The sequence below is a fragment of the Lissotriton vulgaris genome, unplaced genomic scaffold (assembly GCF_964263255.1).
Source record: "Lissotriton vulgaris unplaced genomic scaffold, aLisVul1.2 SCAFFOLD_518, whole genome shotgun sequence".
Taxonomy (NCBI): domain Eukaryota; kingdom Metazoa; phylum Chordata; class Amphibia; order Caudata; family Salamandridae; genus Lissotriton; species Lissotriton vulgaris.
Window position 1 is genome coordinate 420641 of NW_028243238.1, and position 18542 is coordinate 439182.

Sequence of the window (18542 nt, forward strand, 5' to 3'; positions counted from 1 at the left end):
AAGGAGCTGCAGGTCAATGCGTTGCCCTGCATCAGTTCTGCGAGATCCACATTTGGGCTGTCAGTGTTACTTTAGAGTACCTTCAGGCCAACTTTCAAGGGCCCAGAACTAGGGTGACACCACTTGGGGGTCAAGGCTCACAGTAGGCTGAGGCCAGGTGCTGGCTTCAATGTGGTTGGATCCTTTTCTGTCCCTGAGGCTCTGCTCAGGAGGCCAGCCAACTAGCTGTTGGAGTCACTAATTTATTAATTTAAAGGCCTTGAGTAGATAAAATACCTCTTTACTATGGATGTATCAGTAAATTAAATGTGCCGATTGGGTGTAAGCCAATTCTACCAAGTTTATAGGAGAGAGCACAAGCACTTTAGCACTGGTTACCAGTGATAAAATGTGCAGAGTCCTAAAAGCCAACAGAAACGGGTTCAGAAAAACAGGAGAGTGAAGGAAAACTGTTTGGGATTAATCCTGCACAAAGAGACAAGTCCAACACATACTTACAACAAAAAAAGTTCTGGTTTTGGTTCTTTTAAAGTTCAAAGTTTGCAGGTATATTCATTTGTTTATTCAGTGTATCTGTTTCTTTTATGCTTGTGTGTCAACTCTGATACTAACCGTAGTTAAATCAAAGGTTCACACTGGTGAAGCCAGTTGACACTCACTGGTGTAAACCAAACACTTCATCTGACTCTAACTAAATAAAGTGAACCACAGATTTGGCAGGGTGAGAGCACCACCAAACTCTAAATGCCCCCATTGTCTCATTCCCGATAAATCATGTATCCTTACCATTTTTCTACAAACTGCCCTTCTGCCAATGTTCCTGTGCACCACATATAGCACAGAGATTGTTTCGAAAGGTTCTTGCAACCCAAAAAATGCAAAGGCATTAAAAACCTTTGGCAGAAAAGACTTCATACTGAAACAAGATGAGATCATCTTTCCAGTGGCATCACTGTTTACAAACACTGGCACTAGGTACTACGAGGACACTGGGGACTGTTGGCAGTGCACACGGAAAGTAATCATCACCATAGAAAAACAGGAAGTTATGCAACCAATGTAGAGTCATTCGCGAGGCGCTGAAAACAAATAATGTACACTATCTTACACCATCTATAAAAACTACTTTTGCATATAAATCCATTATCCAATTTTAATTTTGGGTGATCAGGTCTTCAAAATGACTTATTAAAATATATGTTTTATATATTGTGCATAATGCAGTTGCAGTAGAGCATGATTAAAGATGTGTCTACGTTCCTTTCAATAGTGAGGATGGATACTAAATGCTGCAAGATTCTGTGGTGTACAAATGTCTATTAGTATGAGGCATGAAGTAGCATGGAAATCGCAGGATAAAATGCTGTAGGGTTCAATCTGGAAATAGTTTAACTAGGTATAGACTGTCCTATCCATATTCATATCCATTATTGAACAGAATAGCATTCCAACAAATTATGAATGGTTTGGAAGATTGTTTCAATGAAGATTCCAGTGTTGGGACCATTGATTCAATTTGTTGCCTTTGCAGTGCATTTCGTCATCTTTTATTACAGATTTACTATTGTGTAATGTCCATATATGTCTGTCAGTGAAGTTGTCATAATCTGTCTAGACTTGATTAAAAAGAATCTTATGAACACTTAAGACATTCTTGGTGTATTACTCTAAAAACGGTTATTTAGGATGGTGCAGGTTTCAACTAAACTCTTATTTCACTAACAGTCCAACCGCCACCTCACCCAGGTTCATGTTATTTGCGTTTTTCCTTTCTCATTGGCCAAAGTTCTGCAGCAAGAACTACAGCAGAGTTTCCAGGTACCAGGGATTCCGGAGGACTACTGCCACTGCTTCAAGAGAGTCATAACTGACCTGCAGTACAATCTGTCAAGCAAAACGGCTTCAGAATATATCGACATCCTTCCGCTGAAGCCGGAGATTAATGCTGAGCTACAGGAGGCACACCAGAGTTTCATAAAAAGCATCCACAGCAAGGTAAGTTCTGGGTCTCCTGCAGTTTTGATGTCCTCACTGCCATGAATAGGAAGCAAAATGCTTTTATACAGGAAATGTTTAATCTGTTTACTCCATGCATTAGAATTCAGTTTACCAGATGATACCATGTCATCCGGGCTCTATAGTCAAGTGCATTGCTTTTAATACAACCCATTGCAATCTAGAACATTAGTCCTGTTAAAGTCTAGGTCCATTTCCACAATTTCTTCAGAGGAGACAGGCCTTCCTAGAAGAGCAAGCAGCGAAAGGGAAAAATCACAAATTTGCATCTCAATACAGTGCAACCAATGTGGTCACACATTAATCCCTGCAACTCTTTGATCTAAGTATAGCAGGTTTCAATTATAAATTTAGGAACAAATCAATATAAATCAATCCGAGCATAATCGTATAAAAGTACAAAAAGATCAGAATAACTCCAAATATCCTTAAGAGATGTACACTATAAAATACAAAGCAAATGACTAACACTAAGATGCTGACGCAAACAATCAGGAAAATGAAATGAAGGTTAAATTGCATCAGATGATTCTCTATAAAGAGCATGGCTTTCCCTACACTAAGTTAACAAGAGAAACCTAACTAAATCATTTAAGTCTAGATATACTTAGGAAGAAAGGGAAAAAAAGGTGTTAGCAGTCAAAGACTTCTGTAGAAAACAATCCGACAATGGGTAGAAAACACTGACAAGGGGTCAAGTAGCATAAAGCCGCTCAAGCAGAAGCATAGGGCTGCTCTCTGAGAAAACCTAAGATGGACTGACTCTCTCCCTCACTAAACACAGCACATAATATCAACTGCAGTCGAATTGACACTTCCGTGTGACTTCTTCTTGGGAACTTTCCCTAGATCTGGCACAACTGAATACTTTCAGCACCTTTACCACCTATATAACATCTCTTCTTGTCCTTGTTCATTCCTCTTCCATGAGAACAACTCTCCTCGCTCATTACCGCAAATTCATCTGCCGAGTCCTCCTTTTCATGTTTTACTAACTACTAAAACAAAACTCCTTTATTCTAACTAATAAAGCTTTGTCACACCTGCAGAAGAAACAAAGCGAGACAAAACATTCCACAGCAATGGCTGAACATAACGAAACATGAGATTACAAAGTGAGCTTGCACTGAAACAGAGAACGTTAGGCCAAGATGAAAGAACCCATAAAGTTAAGCTAACATGCGCATTAGGCCGCACTTTAACTATCAACTATGTCTAGTGCATGGGATTACAAATATGTGACCATTTCTACTAAATATATGCACCCTTTCATAACCATGAACATAATGGAACAACTGCGAAATGCCTTTATAGTCATACCTTCACATGATTATCTCAGGGTATATGTATGAGGGTGTCAAATGCTAGTTGCACACATCCTAGTTAAATATTTCACACTTATACATATGGCCCTTAGTGCATTCATTGCAACAGAATATAGAAGTGCTGGCTATGCTTGAGTATGATGTGATCAAGATTACCCTTATTCAATCCAAATGGTTTAGTTGAAGCGCACAAGAATAACAACTTCTTGAATGACTTAGGGTGTTAAATGGAAGCCCAGAACAATAATATTGTGGCCCTCATTACAAGGAGTTAGTATGTAATCTTTAGTAGTACAGTATGCATGAGAGCAGAGCATGTACTATATAAAAGATGCAAATATAACTCAATTCAGGATCCATCAAGCAGGGCAACATCGCACACCCGTTTCCTTGTGAGAATTGATAATTTTGTCCATCATTCAATCATCTTAGATGGTGAAGGTAGTGAAAAAGCAGACCTGCCAAATGGCACATATTCAGGACATAACACACAACAAAATAGATATCTCTTTAATATGGGTCAGAAGTTTTCTATAAATCTTATATACATTTTCATACAGATGGGAGTTTCTTGATACGTCAGTCTTATGATTGGTTTGATTAACATGTTCCTAGTAATTACAAATGCGCAATAGTTGTTCTCTAAATATTATTAAGTTACATTTAGATACAAAGGGTGGTTGGTCTCATATAATGTGTGTTTAACTTGAAAAATCAGCACGAGATTTTAAGACATCCACACTCTGAATTATTAGACTAAAGTTTGTGCAGAATAATCAGGGGGCAAAGACATAGGTGGCAAAAAGTTTGAATTTTCCAGATTTTAGGCATAGGAAGTATGTTCGCGTCAGGTGCGCAGGAAAAATTGTTTCTTTAGTTCTAGCGAAATTTAAAGATAATATCACTGTTAATGCACTTATAAAAATTGAGTGCTACTGTCATCAATTAGTGTAGGTTTGAGAAGAATGCACCAAGTTTGCCTGGCTTCATTGACTATATCAATGATAATGTGATATTCATTTCACAAGTAGTAACATCTCTGTCATCAGTGTAAATGAAAAATAAAGAAAGCCACAGAACATATCATTATGGTAATTAATTGTAGCTGAAAACTACAGCACAACAATCAACAGTCTAAATACCCATGCAATTAATACATCTGTAAACAATGCTGTATTCTCATTGTCCACAAACAGGAACACAGCAACTGTCTGCAGCATCTGCAATTTAGGGGTCATGCTACTGGTGATTTGATCAGTGATCATTTTATCTATGATGTAATCTGTACATTTAGATGAAAAGAAAAGCCAGTTATACTCTTTAGCAATTAGGGATGGGTGAAGTTGCACATATTTTTCATGTGAAATACCACAAAATCCCTTGAAAATTATTGGTAACGTTGCTTTCATAGTGAAATTTGAGTTGCCTCTAGCTTGTGTGACTACCATAGGTGCAGGGTGTGCCAATGGTCACTTTCCGTTCTCAGTCACCCTGCATATAGAGCGCAGAGGACAGCACTTTCAGTCTTGCCCAACATACTTTGCTTTCAAGCCTTTGATATTAGTACTGTGCGCTGGCAGGTGTTTTTGCCCCAGAACATTTCTTGTCTCTAGGCGCTTTTGTTTTCCTTTGGTTCTAGCGATGACAAACACGTTGATGGATTTGAATTGATAGTTCTTCATTTCATAGTTGCATGTTTGCCAGTCTTTTTACTAGGATTGGTGTTCAGGGGTTCAACTAACCTAGTTGGTTCTTGCTGTCTGTGGGTGCGGCATATGAGAAGGAGGATGTGAACATGGTGATGCAGTCAGTGATGGATTCCCTAGGGATGTTCTTAAACAAAGAACATTGCTGGATGGTGAGTTAAAGCGACTCAGGTGTCTAGGTATGGTGTTTCGTATGATCAGTCGGTTTGCATATTTGTCTAACCAGATGAGTATTAACGGTGTGTTGTATCAGAGCTCAGGTAGAGATTTGATGATGGATCCGGAGTTTTGCATGGTTTTTGGATAGGCCTGAGGTATGTAGTGTGTGGTCGGGTGGTTATTTACTTTCAGTAGGGTTTTCTTTATTCCATTCATTTCTGATGTTCCTGAAAGATTGTAGTCCATTAAGAGTACACTGTCTGGGGAGTTTGTAAAGTCAATGATGAATACAGTATTGTACATCAATTAATGAATTGATCAATAGTACAGCCTAACACATAATCTCCATGTTCTGTTCAATGTACTTAACAGTGCACATGGAGTTGAAACAGTCTTAGAAAGTTGAAAAGTGGAATAACACCTGCATACCAATTTTCAGAAATATTGGAGAAATGTCTTTTTTTCGTGAATATAAGATCCATTTTGAACATAAAGCACTAGAAGTGCTCACTGGATTTTCTAAGCACTTTTTGCTGCATCTCCATCTTTCACAAAGCCGTGTATCATCTTTTTTGCATCATTTATGTCAGGCTACGATGTCCCCAAATCGTCTTGTTCCTTCCCAGAACAAGCAATGGCAAAGCCAGTAGGTCTCGCCGTTTGGAATCTATTAGCTTGCCCAATGTTTTGAGCCAGGCCATGACTAAAGAATGTAAGTAAAAAAAACGCTTTTAAAGCTGGTGACCACCTTATTTTATTACCGATCTGCATGTGATCAGTAACTAAGATGAAAAAAAAAAGATGCTAAAGCATTTTTTTTTACAACTGTTGAAAGAAGCAACACAGGGGAGCGAGGGGAGCAGAAACTACACAGATAACAAGGGGTGTAAGCAACAAGGGAATGCAGATGGTGGATGGGTTACTAATGTGGGTGGGGATTGCAACAAGGGCAGAAGCAACATCAACACAAGAGCATAGGTGGAGGCAGAAGCAATACGTAGGATGAGGAGCAGAACTAACATTGTGACATGTGTGGGGAAGCAACGCTGGGCCGCGATCAATGGATCCAATGGGTGAAAGAGTGAAATATGATGCTGGTGGTGAAAAAGCACACAGGTGAGAAGGCAATTTGGGGCAGTCAGGAGATGCACATGGGCGAGTGAGAGGAACATGTAACATGGCAGAGGAACGAGAGAATCATACAAGGGAAACAGCGGGAAAACAAATGCACTCTATATAGTGCTCAAACAAAAAGAAAAAAGTATCACTTGTAAAAGCAAGCATGGGAAGCACATAGTAATGTGTCCATGCTCCAGGGGTGGGACATACACTAGAAGAGGAAGGAAACCCACACAGCTAACGAATAAAAAGCTAGCAAATAACAATGATATCAACCAATGACAAGCAAGGGGGGCTTTATGCCCGGTAAGATAACAATATGTTTCACAACAGATAGCGCATTCGCTGTCTTAGCAGAGACCTAAAAATGGCAGTTCCCAATAAGTGCTCGTATCATCTAGGCAAAGTTCTTCACACTTCTCACCTCAGATATGTTGGACTCAAACATCCAATGCATTACTCACAGTTAAAATGCATATCTCTCCTGCTTTCTTTTCACCAGAGTAAAGAGAAAAAACAAATGTTGCCAGAAAAATGGCATCAACCACACTAATCACATTGCCCACACACCTGCATAGTGTTTCGAAAGAGGGTACCAAGAGATATTCAAGTTTTTGTTACATAATGCACTCTCTGCCAACCTGATACCTATGTGATTGGAATCATGGAAAGAACTTTTATGGATTGTAAAAGTGTAATCAATTTAAATTATGTTTGTATTTATGTATTTATTTATTTTTCGTATATTTATTTATTAACATTTTCAATAATGCAATAATGTTACAAACATTACCAACAACAAGCCAGTGGCTAATCAATGCAATATTAGTCATACATTGCCATACCCTTCTAAGAAATATAGGTTATTACAATCATATGCGTCCCCCTCTACAACTGAATATAACACTGAACAGAGTCCAACCAGGCAGGTTATATTGTCTTCCAACATGTTAACATTCCAACATACAGTCTATCTCAATATCTGATCTGTGTAGTTCGAACTAGTACCAGTAGGAAACAGGATTACCAACATCCTGCATGCAGCATCTACCCACCCCCACCCGGCTTATTCATATTTGTTTATGGGTCTAGTGACTCATCTGGCAATTTTTCTATCTCCTCCTGTTGTGCACATACCAAGAACTGTTCCCATATATCCTTAGGTCTGGATGCCGATGGCATCAGCTCCCAGAATGTAGTTAGCTGTGTATGGTCAAATGTTACGTCTTGGATCCAATCCTTCGTGGTTGGGACTACCCTCCTCCCCCAACGCATGGCCACCCAGCGCTTAGCAAACAAAAGGAGTATGGCATGTAACATCCTCATATTTGCGGGTGTATTCTTTACATATTCTAATAACCTGTCAAGAACCTAGGTGCCAAACTACCTAAAAGACAAACTGTGGGGGCAATACGTTTAGGTAAATTCATTCGTTCATTCATTGATAACTTTATTTCGGCCACAGTGGGCCATAAAAGTACATGTTAAAACACAGAATAAAACATTAAAATCCGTATTGAAGTTAAGAACACATTTCATATATATACACATAATTTACATAAAAAGGCATCAAAGACGCTCCTAGCTAAAAATAGAATTAAACCATCTAAAGGTAAATTTAAAACTGGAATAGAAGTTCCAAAATCTTTTGGGAATCGTTTTGGTCAGTCCTGGGCAGCATTGGTTAGTGCACGTTTCTTGGCCGTCGGTAGCCTATTTTCTGCCTCTCAATGGTTTCCCATGAGTTCATGGAAGGTAGAGTTACGACCTGTCAAAGAAAGCAGCAGTTCACCTTGTGACTTCGTCTGTAGAAATGTTATATCTGTACCAGTTAATTCTTGCTTAAATATCAAGTTACAAATGCTGAAAACTAAAATAGCTTGCTAACAACCATACTCTGAGTGTTAATTAGTTAAGCAATATTTCTGTGAGTTACTGAGTAGTTAAATAGAGAAAAAGAAAAGACAAACTTACCAGTGTATTCTCCAGTCAAGTCAAAGGCTTCAGAAATTCCACCTGCCTACAAAAGAAAAGAAAGGTTAATAATTCAAGCTTCAATATAAGATATCAAGACCTAACAGCAGCACGTAGTTACTGTGGTGTTTATTTCCCTAGAGAATAGTCCTGCAAATACAACATCGTTTAGGAGCACAACATAAAAATTCCAATTACAAAAGAAGAGAGGCAATAGCCAAATCTTTAGGGATTATGTTATAATTGCTTTCTTTGGAAAATATAAGTAATAGTTTAATCCTAGTAAGGCTTTAGTAATGTTTGTTATTTGTTTTGAAGGGCCCAATATCTAATCAGTGCAAGAAGCAGCTAGAGTAGCAGCTGAAAGACGACATCAGTAATAGAAGACGAGGCTGTCTCTTCTCTGTCCCTTTCCCCTGTCCCCCCGGGAGTTCCTGCATCCTCTCAAGGAAAATCCTTTGGGAGCATGGAGGGAAACTCGGAGAGGCATTGGGAACTTGGGACGTTCTGCTCCTGTGAAGTGCCTGGGAAACTTCAAGTAAGACTCTTGACATAACCCCAGCAGGGGATCCGGGTCGTTAGTTGTGCCTATCATGCTCTGAATCGTGGCAAAAGCTGAATTCCAAAATGGGGACAGCAGCAGGGAGCTCCATGTCATATGTAGAAACGAGGCTGGGACAAGCCCACATCTCCAGCAGCTTTCATCTTCCCTTAGGCCCATACGATGTAATTGCGACGGGGTCCTATAAAACCTATGGAGATATTTGAAATGAATGAGACAGAGCTTATAGTTGGGAGATAGGGCCGTAAGATGATTACAGCAATACGCCCATTGGTCCTCTGAAATCGGGGTGTGGAGGTCTACATTCCATGCCTGAAGGGCCTTAGGTTTAACCAGGGGGCAGGGGTTTGCATTTGATTATATATGTGTGTAATTAGTCTGCGCAGCAAATCCGACTTTAGCACATTCTCCAATGCGGGCAAAGCCGGCGGGGAGCCGGGGAAAGTGTCATGTAGGGACCTGCATGTAGCCCTTAGTTTGTAGTATAGGAATAATTCAGAAAAGGGGACGGCATGCTCCTCTACAGATGCAGGAGACAACCTAAATTCCTCATAAGGGTAGAGGTCTGCAAATGTTCTAAGGTCCATTTTCTGCACCAATGTTCTACTTGTACCATCACCCATAGTGGGCAACATGAGGTTATGTGCTAACTGCATAGATGGTGCATACAGGATGCTGAGTTCATCCCGCTTCCTCAATTCATCCCATGCCCAGTGTAGAGTTTGAACTGTGTTGATAACTCCTCAAGGGCGTTTATATGTGTGGTTCAGTGCCACTTGCAACGGGATCGGAGCCGCCATGTCAGTTTCCACTGCAGTGTGAAGTAGGAATGGAGTGGGATGTACGCAATAATGTAGAAACTGAGCTTGAGCACTCAATACATATAATTGCATATCTGGGGCACCCAGGCATACTTATCTAGTCCACATGTCAACTTATGCAAAGTAAAACTCCAGATTATTAAAATATACTATTGTCCACCAATTAGGAAAGCAAAGGTCTGACAACCAGCACTAGAATCCACAGGGAATGCACAATCATCAATCAATCAATCAATCAATCAATCAAAGCATTTGTATAGCGCACTACTCACCCGGAGAGTCTCAAGGCGCTAGGGGAGGGGGGGTCCGCTACTGCTCGAACAGCCAGGTCTTGAGCTGCTTCCTGAAGGCGAGGTGGTCCTGGGTCATGCGGAGGTAGGTCGGTAGGGAGTTCCAAGTCTTGGCGGCGAGGTAGGAGAAGGACCTTCCCCCTGTGGTGGCTCTTTGGATGCGGGGGACGGCGGCGAGGGCGTGACCGGTCGATCGAAGCTGGCGTTTGGGAGTGTAGAAGTTGAGGCGGCTGTTGAGATATCCTGGGTCTTGGTTGTGCAGGGCTTTGTGTGCGTGGGTGAGGAGACGGAAGGTGATTCTCTTGTTGACCGGGAGCCAGTGCAGGTCTCTCAGGTGTCCGGAGATGTGGTTGCGACGGGGGATGTCCAGGATGAGTCGTGCTGAGGCGTTCTGGATCCGCTGGAGTCTCTTCTGGAGTTTGGCGGTGATTCCGGCGTAGAGGGAGCTGCCGTAGTCCAGTCGGCTGGTGACGAGGGCCTGGGTGACCGTCTTCCTGGTCTCGGTGGGGATCCACCAGAAGATCTTGCGTAGCATGCGTAGGATGTTGAAGCACGACGAGGAGACAGCGTTGACTTGTCTGATCATGGAGAGGGAGGAGTCCAGGATGAAGCCCAGGTTGCGTGCGTAGTCTGTTGGTTTGGGTGTGCTGCCTAGGGCGGGAGGCCACCAGGAGTCGTCCCAGGCGGAGGGTGAGGATCCCAGGATGAGGACTTCCGTCTTGTCCGAGTTCAGTTTCAGGCGGCTGTTCTTCATCCATTTGGCTACCTCTTTCATCCCTTCGTGTAGGTTGGCTCTGGCGGTGGCGGGGTCGTTGGTGAGGGAGAGGATCAGCTGGGTGTCGTCGGCGTAGGAGATGATGTTAAGGTTGTGCTGGCGTGCGATGGCTGCGAGGGGACTCATGTAGACGTTGAAGAGGGTTGGGCTGAGCGAGGAGCCTTGAGGAACGCCGCAGATGACTTCGGTGGCTTCTGATCTGAACGGGGGAAGGCGGACTCTCTGTGTCCTTCCGGCGAGGAAGGAGGTGATCCACTCCAGTGCCTTCTCCTGGATTCCGAAGTTGCTGAGGCGCTGTACTAGGGTACGGTGGCAGACGTGTCAAAGGCCGCGGAGAGGTCTAGGAGGATGAGGGCCGCAGTTTCTCCGTTGTCAAGCAGGGCTCGGATGTCATCCGTTGCTGCGATCAGGGCGGTCTCTGTGCTGTGGTTGGCCCGGAAGCCAGACTGCGAGAGGTCGAGGGATCCGTTCGTCTCGAGGAAGGTGGCCAGCTGCTTGTTGACGGTCTTCTCGATGACTTTTGCGGGAAACGGGAGCAGTGAGATGGGTCGGTAGTTCTTGAGGTCGGTGGGGTCGGCTGATGGCTTCTTTAGTAGGGCGCTGAGTTCGGCGTGCTTCCAGCTCTCTGGGAAGGTAGCGGTGTTGAAGGAGGTGTTGATGATGTCCCGCAGGTGGGGTGCGATGACAGCGTCGGCCTTGTTGAAGACGTGGTGGGGGCAAGGATCGGTCAGAGATCCAGAGTGGATGGAGTTCATCGTGTGGATGGTGTCTTCGGTGTTGATCGGGGTCCGGGCGTGGAGGATGGTGGTGGGGGGCGGTGATTCGCTCGTGGCGTGCGTTGGTTGAGCGCTGAAGCTGTTGTGTATGTCCGTGTGGAAGTAGGAGGTGAGGGAGTTGCAGAGGTCTTGCGAAGGGGTGATGTTGTTGTTTCCGGCGTTGGGGTTGGAGAGCTCTTTAACGATGTTGAAGAGTTCCTCGCTGTTGTGTGCGTTGTTGTCTAGTCGTTCCTTGAATGCAGTTTTCTTGGTGGTGGGATCAGTTGGTGGTGTTTTCAGGTGGCGATCTTGAGGGCAGTCATGTTGTCCGGTGTTGGGTATCTGCGCCAGGCTTTCTCCAGGGCTCTGCAGTCCTTCTTGGAGCTTTTGAGTTCCTCGGTGAACCATGGGGCTTTCTTGCTGCCGGGTCTGCTAGGCGGGGTCCTCAGAGGGGCGAGGTCATCTGCGCAGTCGCTGATCCACTTCGTGAGGTTGGTGGCCGCTTGGCTGGGGTTCGTTGCGCTGGCGGGAGGGTTCTGGCTCAGGGATGTGGCGAGCTGGTCGGCTGTGATCTTGTACCAGCTTCTGCGGGGAACCTGTTGCTATTGGCGGAGGATTGTGGTTCTTTTGAAGCTGAAGTGGACGCAGCTGTGGTCCGTCCAGTGGAGTCCGGTTGTGTGGCTGAAGGCGATGTCCTTGCTGGAGGAGAAGACGGGGTCAAGCGTGTGGCCGGCGTAGTGGGTGGGGGTGGTCACCAGTTGCTTGAGTCCGAGGTTAGCGAGGTTGTACAGCAGGGTGGTGGTGTTGCGGTCGTTGTTGTTCTCCAGGTGGAAGTTGAGGTCCCCGAGGAGGATGTAGTCAGCGGAGGGGAGGGCATGCGGGCTGATGAAGTCGGCGATGTCCTCGCTGAATTGTGTGCGTGGTCCCGGGGGTCTGTAGATGAGGGTGCCTCTGAGGGTGGTCTTGGGGTTGATGTGGATCTGGAAGTGCAGGTGCTCGGCGGGTGCGAGGGTGTCGTCGGTGTTGGTCGTGATGCGGATGGAGTTCCTGTGGATGATGGCGATGCCTCCTCCTGTCTGGTTGACGCGGTCCCTCCGGATGATCTTGTAGCCGTCCGGGATGGCGATGTCGGGCGCTGAGGAGGCGTTCATCCAGGTTTCCGTGATGAAGGCGACGTCTGGGGCTGTGTTGTCGAGCAGGTCCCAGAGCTCGACGGTGTGTCTGTGGACAGAGTGGGTGTTGAGCAGGATGCACTTTAGGTGGCTGCTGCTGTTGCTCGTTGAGGTCTTGGGCACTGCTGGAGTGGTGCAGGTACGGATGCAGGTGAACTTGTAGGAATTGCAGCAGAAGGGTCCGTGGGTGCGTCTCGGGGTGGCTCGGTAGCAACCCGGGAATGGGCCGGCGTTGAGTGCGTTGAGTTCGGTGGCGCTGTAGGTCCGGCGGGTGGGCTGGTGTCTGCGGAGGCCAGGGGTCCAGGCACTGGGCGCGGTCCAGGTGCGGACGGGCGCAGACGGGCTTACCTTTGGCGCGCCTTCGGCGCACAAGCTGCGCGTGCGCACGGTCGCCATTTATGGCGAAGTGCAGGGAGGGCGGAGCAGCTGGGAGGCGGGAGCGGGGGTGCAGGGGACCGCAGCACAGGGGGGGAGAGCAAAAACAAGCACAGGAAGGCAAAGAAATAGAAATACAATAAACTGGTACAATGTAAAAAAACGAAGCAGCAGCAGAAATACTGTACAAATTAAAAAAACGGAGCAGCGCAAGGGAGGTATGCGGGAACAACGAGCGGGGGGCGTGGCCTGAAGGCGGGCTGGCTCTGCGAGGCTGAGATCAGCGGCGAGCGGGGGCACACGCGACAGCTGGTGGCCGTGCGGCGCGGGGGTGTCCTATGAATAGGTCACACTCACCTGTGCCGCACGGTCGCCATTTATGGCCAAGTGCAGGGAGGGCGGAGCAGCTGGGAGGCGGGAGCGGGGAGGAAGGGGGCGTGTCCACACTCCCGGCGGCGGGAAACAGGAGGCGGGGAGCGGGGGTGCAGGGGACCGCAGCACAGGGGGGGAGAGCAAACACAAGCACAGGAAGACAAAGAAATAGAAATACAATAAACTGGAACAATGTAAAAAAACGAAGCAGCAGCAGAAATACTGTACAAATTAAAAAAACGTAGCAGCGCAAGGGAGGTATGCGGGAACAACAAGCGGGGGGCGTGGCCCGAAGGCGGGCGGGCTCTGCGAGGCTGAGATTAAGCATGAGCGGATTTTGCGGATTGGCAATCCGCGAATTTGCGGATTTGCAAACTCGCAATCCGCAAAATCCGCGAATTCCCGCGAATTTGCGGATTTTTTTTTTTTTTTGTGTTCGCCCGTGTTTCTGCCAGTTCGCGAGGGGTTTTTACAATTTCGCAATTTGCGAACTTACCTGTCGGGTCGCAAGTTTTGCGAACTTGTTGTTTCTACGTGTCCAACCTGTTTGGGACACTCTTCTTCATCACTGCCACTCTCTGTCACCACTGCCACTCTCTGACTACTCATGCCACCCTCTGGCCCACCCATGCCACCCTCTGTTTCATCACCACACCCTCTGGTTGTCCAGTGTACATTATTTTTGGCAAAGCAAAGCACACCTTCCCTGCCTCAAGTGACCTGAATTAATTTGGGGCTGATTAATGTGTCACAGAATATTTTTTTAGCTGGCACCTGCTTCCTTAGTGCGCCCTGATTAGTGATCTTTTGCACTTGCTAAGTGCTTTCATTGTTGCAAAATTAGTTACAACACCTGCCCTGCCCCAACTGACAATAATGAATTAGGGGCTGATTAATGGATTTTAACTTCCAGCCTGGCTCCTGCTTGTCTCCCTTAGCTGTAATTCAGGACCTTTGTGGCATATGTGTAACTATTCTGAGGTTCAGAGCAGGGTCACATAATAGTTGCAACTGGCAACTGAACTCTGGAGGGGCCCCTCAGGAAGCACTACAGGAAATGGCTACTAATGATGAGCCTGAACTTTTGAACCTGGTAAGTAGTTACTTTCAGTTTTGCTAAAATCGTATTTCTGCAATTTCGCACTTATTCGCGGGGCGCGAACTCACGCGAACAGTGCGAGCAGTGCGAGCAAAATCCGCTGCTCGCGGATTTGCGGATTTTTCAGGAAATTCGCAAATCTCGCGGATTGCGGATTTCCCGAAAATCCGCAAAATCCGCGAGCGGAACGGATTTTCCGCCCATGCCTAGCTGAGATCAGCGGTGGGCGGGGGCACACGCGACAGCTGGTGGCCGTGCGGCGCAGGGGTGTCCTATGAATAGGTCATCAAATGGATAGTTGTCCAACACTTAGTTACAATCAGTCCACAAAGGAGCGACTCGTCATAGCAGTTATTTTTGCTAATTCATTTTATATTCAAGCTTCTATTTTAGTTATTTTTTGTAAAAACGTATGTAAACCTAAAAAACTGTGAAAAGTTACACATATCCAGGGTTGGACTGGGACAGAAAATAGGCCAGCACCAAAATAAGAGTGGCCCCCATGAACGATTTAAATAGCTAAAAAAGTTGCCCATGTTTGCCCATTGCGACAGTTTTGAATTTGCAAAGACACACTGTATAAGCGTTTTTCAGGATGTGGAAGACTGTCCTGGATTTGAGCTTTCTTTAGGCAGTCTTTGTTTCGTATCAGGGAAATTAACAGTAAAAACCTTCCCAGAAGACTATTAAACAGGCCCACAAACATCCAAGAAAAAGGTCCACACACTGATCTGTCAGGCTAGCCCATCTGACACAGCCTGATTGTCCTACAGGCCAGTTTGACCCTGCACATATCTGATATTAGTGCACGTGAGAGACTATGGCCCTCATTGCCATTGGCCCTTGAATTATGAGCTCAGCAGGTACAAGGCTGATTGGGGGAGAGGGGAGGTCCACCCAGATTTCACCTGGTTCAAACAGGTGAAGTCTCTGGGTGGAATAATGAGGGAAAGCATGCAGATTGGCACCTTATTTTCCTCTGCTATTACCGGGACCCCAGGAAACGGTAAATCTGGGTAAGGAATGCTTATAGGCCACTAATAATGAGGGTGTAAGTTAAATAACTTACTGGGTGTTTGCTGCTTTGCTTCTGTCTTTTTAAGCACAGAAGAAATTCCATATATTCAGAAGCGTCATGTAAGGACTTCCATTTTCACTCTATGCGCGCCAATCAGGAGAAGGGAAGCTTTTGACAGATTAATGGCATCCTTGGAGCCTGCAGACACGAATCAAAAGAGGATTTGGTTGTAGTCCTTTGGTTAATGTCAGAGAGGAACATCATAAACATTTTCTTTTCAAACTTTTAGCACTTGTACGGAAGACGACGACAGCTATCAAACCCTGTATATGTGTTGCCTGTAGCCTCATGAGGCCGTGTATAATATAAGCCACTGTTTCTTTCCAGAATGTATCTGTGCTTGTGCTATTGAATATTCACACTTAATAGCTCCTTCCTTAAATCCAACTGCCTCTATGTAACGTGGAACACACCAATATGTCAATATATCTCTGTTGACTGGCAGGTCATTGTGGGGGTGCAAAGGCCTGACTAGGCCTCGGGCGCTGCGCTGCCTGCGGAGCCAAAGTAATGGACGCACACACACTGCTACGCTGGTGTGGACCGGAAGTGCCGTGCCACCTCCGTCCCTTTATTTAAAGCTTTCTGGCCACGCCTGGCCAGAAAGTGATACATTGTGGGTAGTGCTTCCGGGGGCTCAACCTGAGACCCTCGGAGGACTAGAGCGCTACATCCCTTCCCAACTTGGATTTTCAAAATAAACATAATAATCAGTTCAGCATGCGAAACCAGCCAGTCTGTGATTGGGCCGTGGATTAGATCTAAGATTGTATTGCCACTTGCCTCTCAGAGGGATCTGGTCTCGGGGGGGAGGGGGTCCCGGTGATGCAGAGATGGTTGTTCTGCGGTATCTGGGAGCAGGCATGTGTTGTTTGTAGCTGCATTCTCTTCTTCTTCTCTTGCTGCCGGTATGCCATTGTCTGAGCTCTGTCCTTTTGGTGTGGGTATTTGCTTGAACCATGATATGTTACGAGTCACCTCTTCTCCATCTCGGCTGACTGTGATTGCCGTTCCTCTGGTTTCCTTGATGACCCAGGGTTCCGGTTCGAATGGTGTCTTGAACTTTCCTCCTGGCCTTCTTGTTCGAATCAGCACGGTCTCCCCTGGATTCAGGGTCTTTGTTTGGGCTCTCCTCTTGTGACTTGCCTTCTCGTTGGCCCTTCTTCTCCGTTCTTGTGTGCTTGCTGGCGAGTAGGGTGCGGGAGTCCAGTTGTCGGCCATGGGCAGTAGGTCTCTCCGCGGTCCGGCCAGCATCAACGCCCATGGTGACTGCATGGTGGTGCTGTGTGGTGTGCTACGGTATTCTCTTAAGAAGGCTTGTAGTGTTTCTTCTGGGTCACTCCCTTCTGCGGATGATATTCGCAGCACTTTGTTTATTGTCCTCATGAAACGTTCCACCTCGCCATTGGCTTGTGGCCATTGAGGGGTGATTCGGTGGTGTTTGATTCCCAGGCTTTTCAGAAACTCCTTGAATTCGCTCCCCTGGAATGGGGGCCCATTGTCTGTTTTGATGACCATCGGAATGCCGAATAAGGCGAATGCTTTGCTGAGGATGGGGCGAACGTTCGCGAAGCTGGTTGATGCTGCTGTTTCTACTATGGGGTACTTGGTGTAGTTGTCCATTAGTACCACTGTGACCTTCCCATCTGGGAAGCTTCCAAAGTCTAAGCTTAGCCATGCCCATGGCGATGGGGCATGGTCTTCCGTGATCACTGGGGCGGTTAGTGCACAGGGGCATGCTCCCGTTGATAGCATATTGATGAACTCTTCGGTTTGGCTTTCTTGGTCTGCATTTTGTGATCCTTCTGTGAGGGGGTGGCGTGACAGAAAATCTGCCGGGTTTTTCGCCCCAGGTCTGTACACAAGGTCCATTTGGTACTGTTGAACTTGGATTGCCCAGCGTTCAATCCTTGGTGGTGGGTGAGGTGCGGTGCCTCGGAATAAGGGAATTAACGGTTGGTGGTCCGTCACCATTCTGAACGGGTGGCCAGATATGTAGAGGTGAAAGTGGGCGCAGGCCCATTTTACTGCCAGTGCCTCTCTCTCAATTTGCGAGTACCGCGACTCTGTCGCCGTTAGGGCCTTGCTTGCGAATGCCAACGGGGCTCACACCCCGGGTTCGGATTCTTGTGACAGGAGGGCTCCTGGGCCCACTGGGCCGGCATCTACCAATATCTCGGTGGGTCTCGCAGTGTTGAAGTATGCCATCGTTGTGCTGTCCAGCAGTGCCTCTTTGATTCGGTGAAATGCTTTGTCTTCAGATTCCGTCCATTTCCATGAGCTGTCTTTCTTCGTCAGGTTTCTCAAGGGCTCCGCGATTGTAGCTAGATTGGGTATAAATCTTGCACAGTACTGTGCCATCCCTAGGAAACTCCTCACTTCGGACGCGGTTGAGGGTGCTGGAGCGTTCTTGATAGCGTGGGATTTGCGGGGGTCCACTTTCACTCCGTCTGAATCAAACACGTATCCGAAGAATTCTATTGATTTTCTGAAGAACTGGCATTTGTCTTTGTGTAGTGTAACACCAAACTGTGCGAGTCTTTGTAGGGTAGCTTTCAGTCTTTGGTGGTGTTCCTCACTCGTTTTGGCATGGATTAGGATATCGTCGCTGACATTCAGCACTCCTTCAAGTCCGGACAAGATTTCTTTAATCGTATTTTGAAAGATCTCGGCTGCGGATGATATGCCGAAATTTAGTCGCTTGTATCGTCTCAGCCCCAGGTGCGTTGAGAATGTTGTAATGTAGCGGCTCTCTTCCGCTAGTCTGAGCTGATGATACCCTGCGTTAAGGTCTAACTTAGAGAACCATTGGGCCCCATTCAAGTCCGTCAGGATGTCATCTACTGTTGGGGTGAGGTGCCGTTCCCGTCGAATGGCTTTGTTCGGGATCCTCATATCTATGCAGATGCGGAATTACCTGGTTGGCGTGGCTTCTCGGCTATTA

The 18542-nt window shown here is 46.2% G+C and overlaps 1 protein-coding gene across 1 annotated transcript in view; it reads left to right on the forward strand.

The window, feature by feature from the left end:
- Positions 1 to 18542, forward strand: part of LOC147668654 (uncharacterized) — a 574419-nt gene that overhangs the window by 137514 nt on the left and 418363 nt on the right. The window contains exon 10 of the mRNA XM_086948545.1: positions 1787 to 1995. Within this exon, the coding sequence (XP_086804671.1) occupies positions 1787 to 1995 (209 nt within the window). The remainder of the gene's footprint in view (positions 1 to 1786; positions 1996 to 18542) is intronic.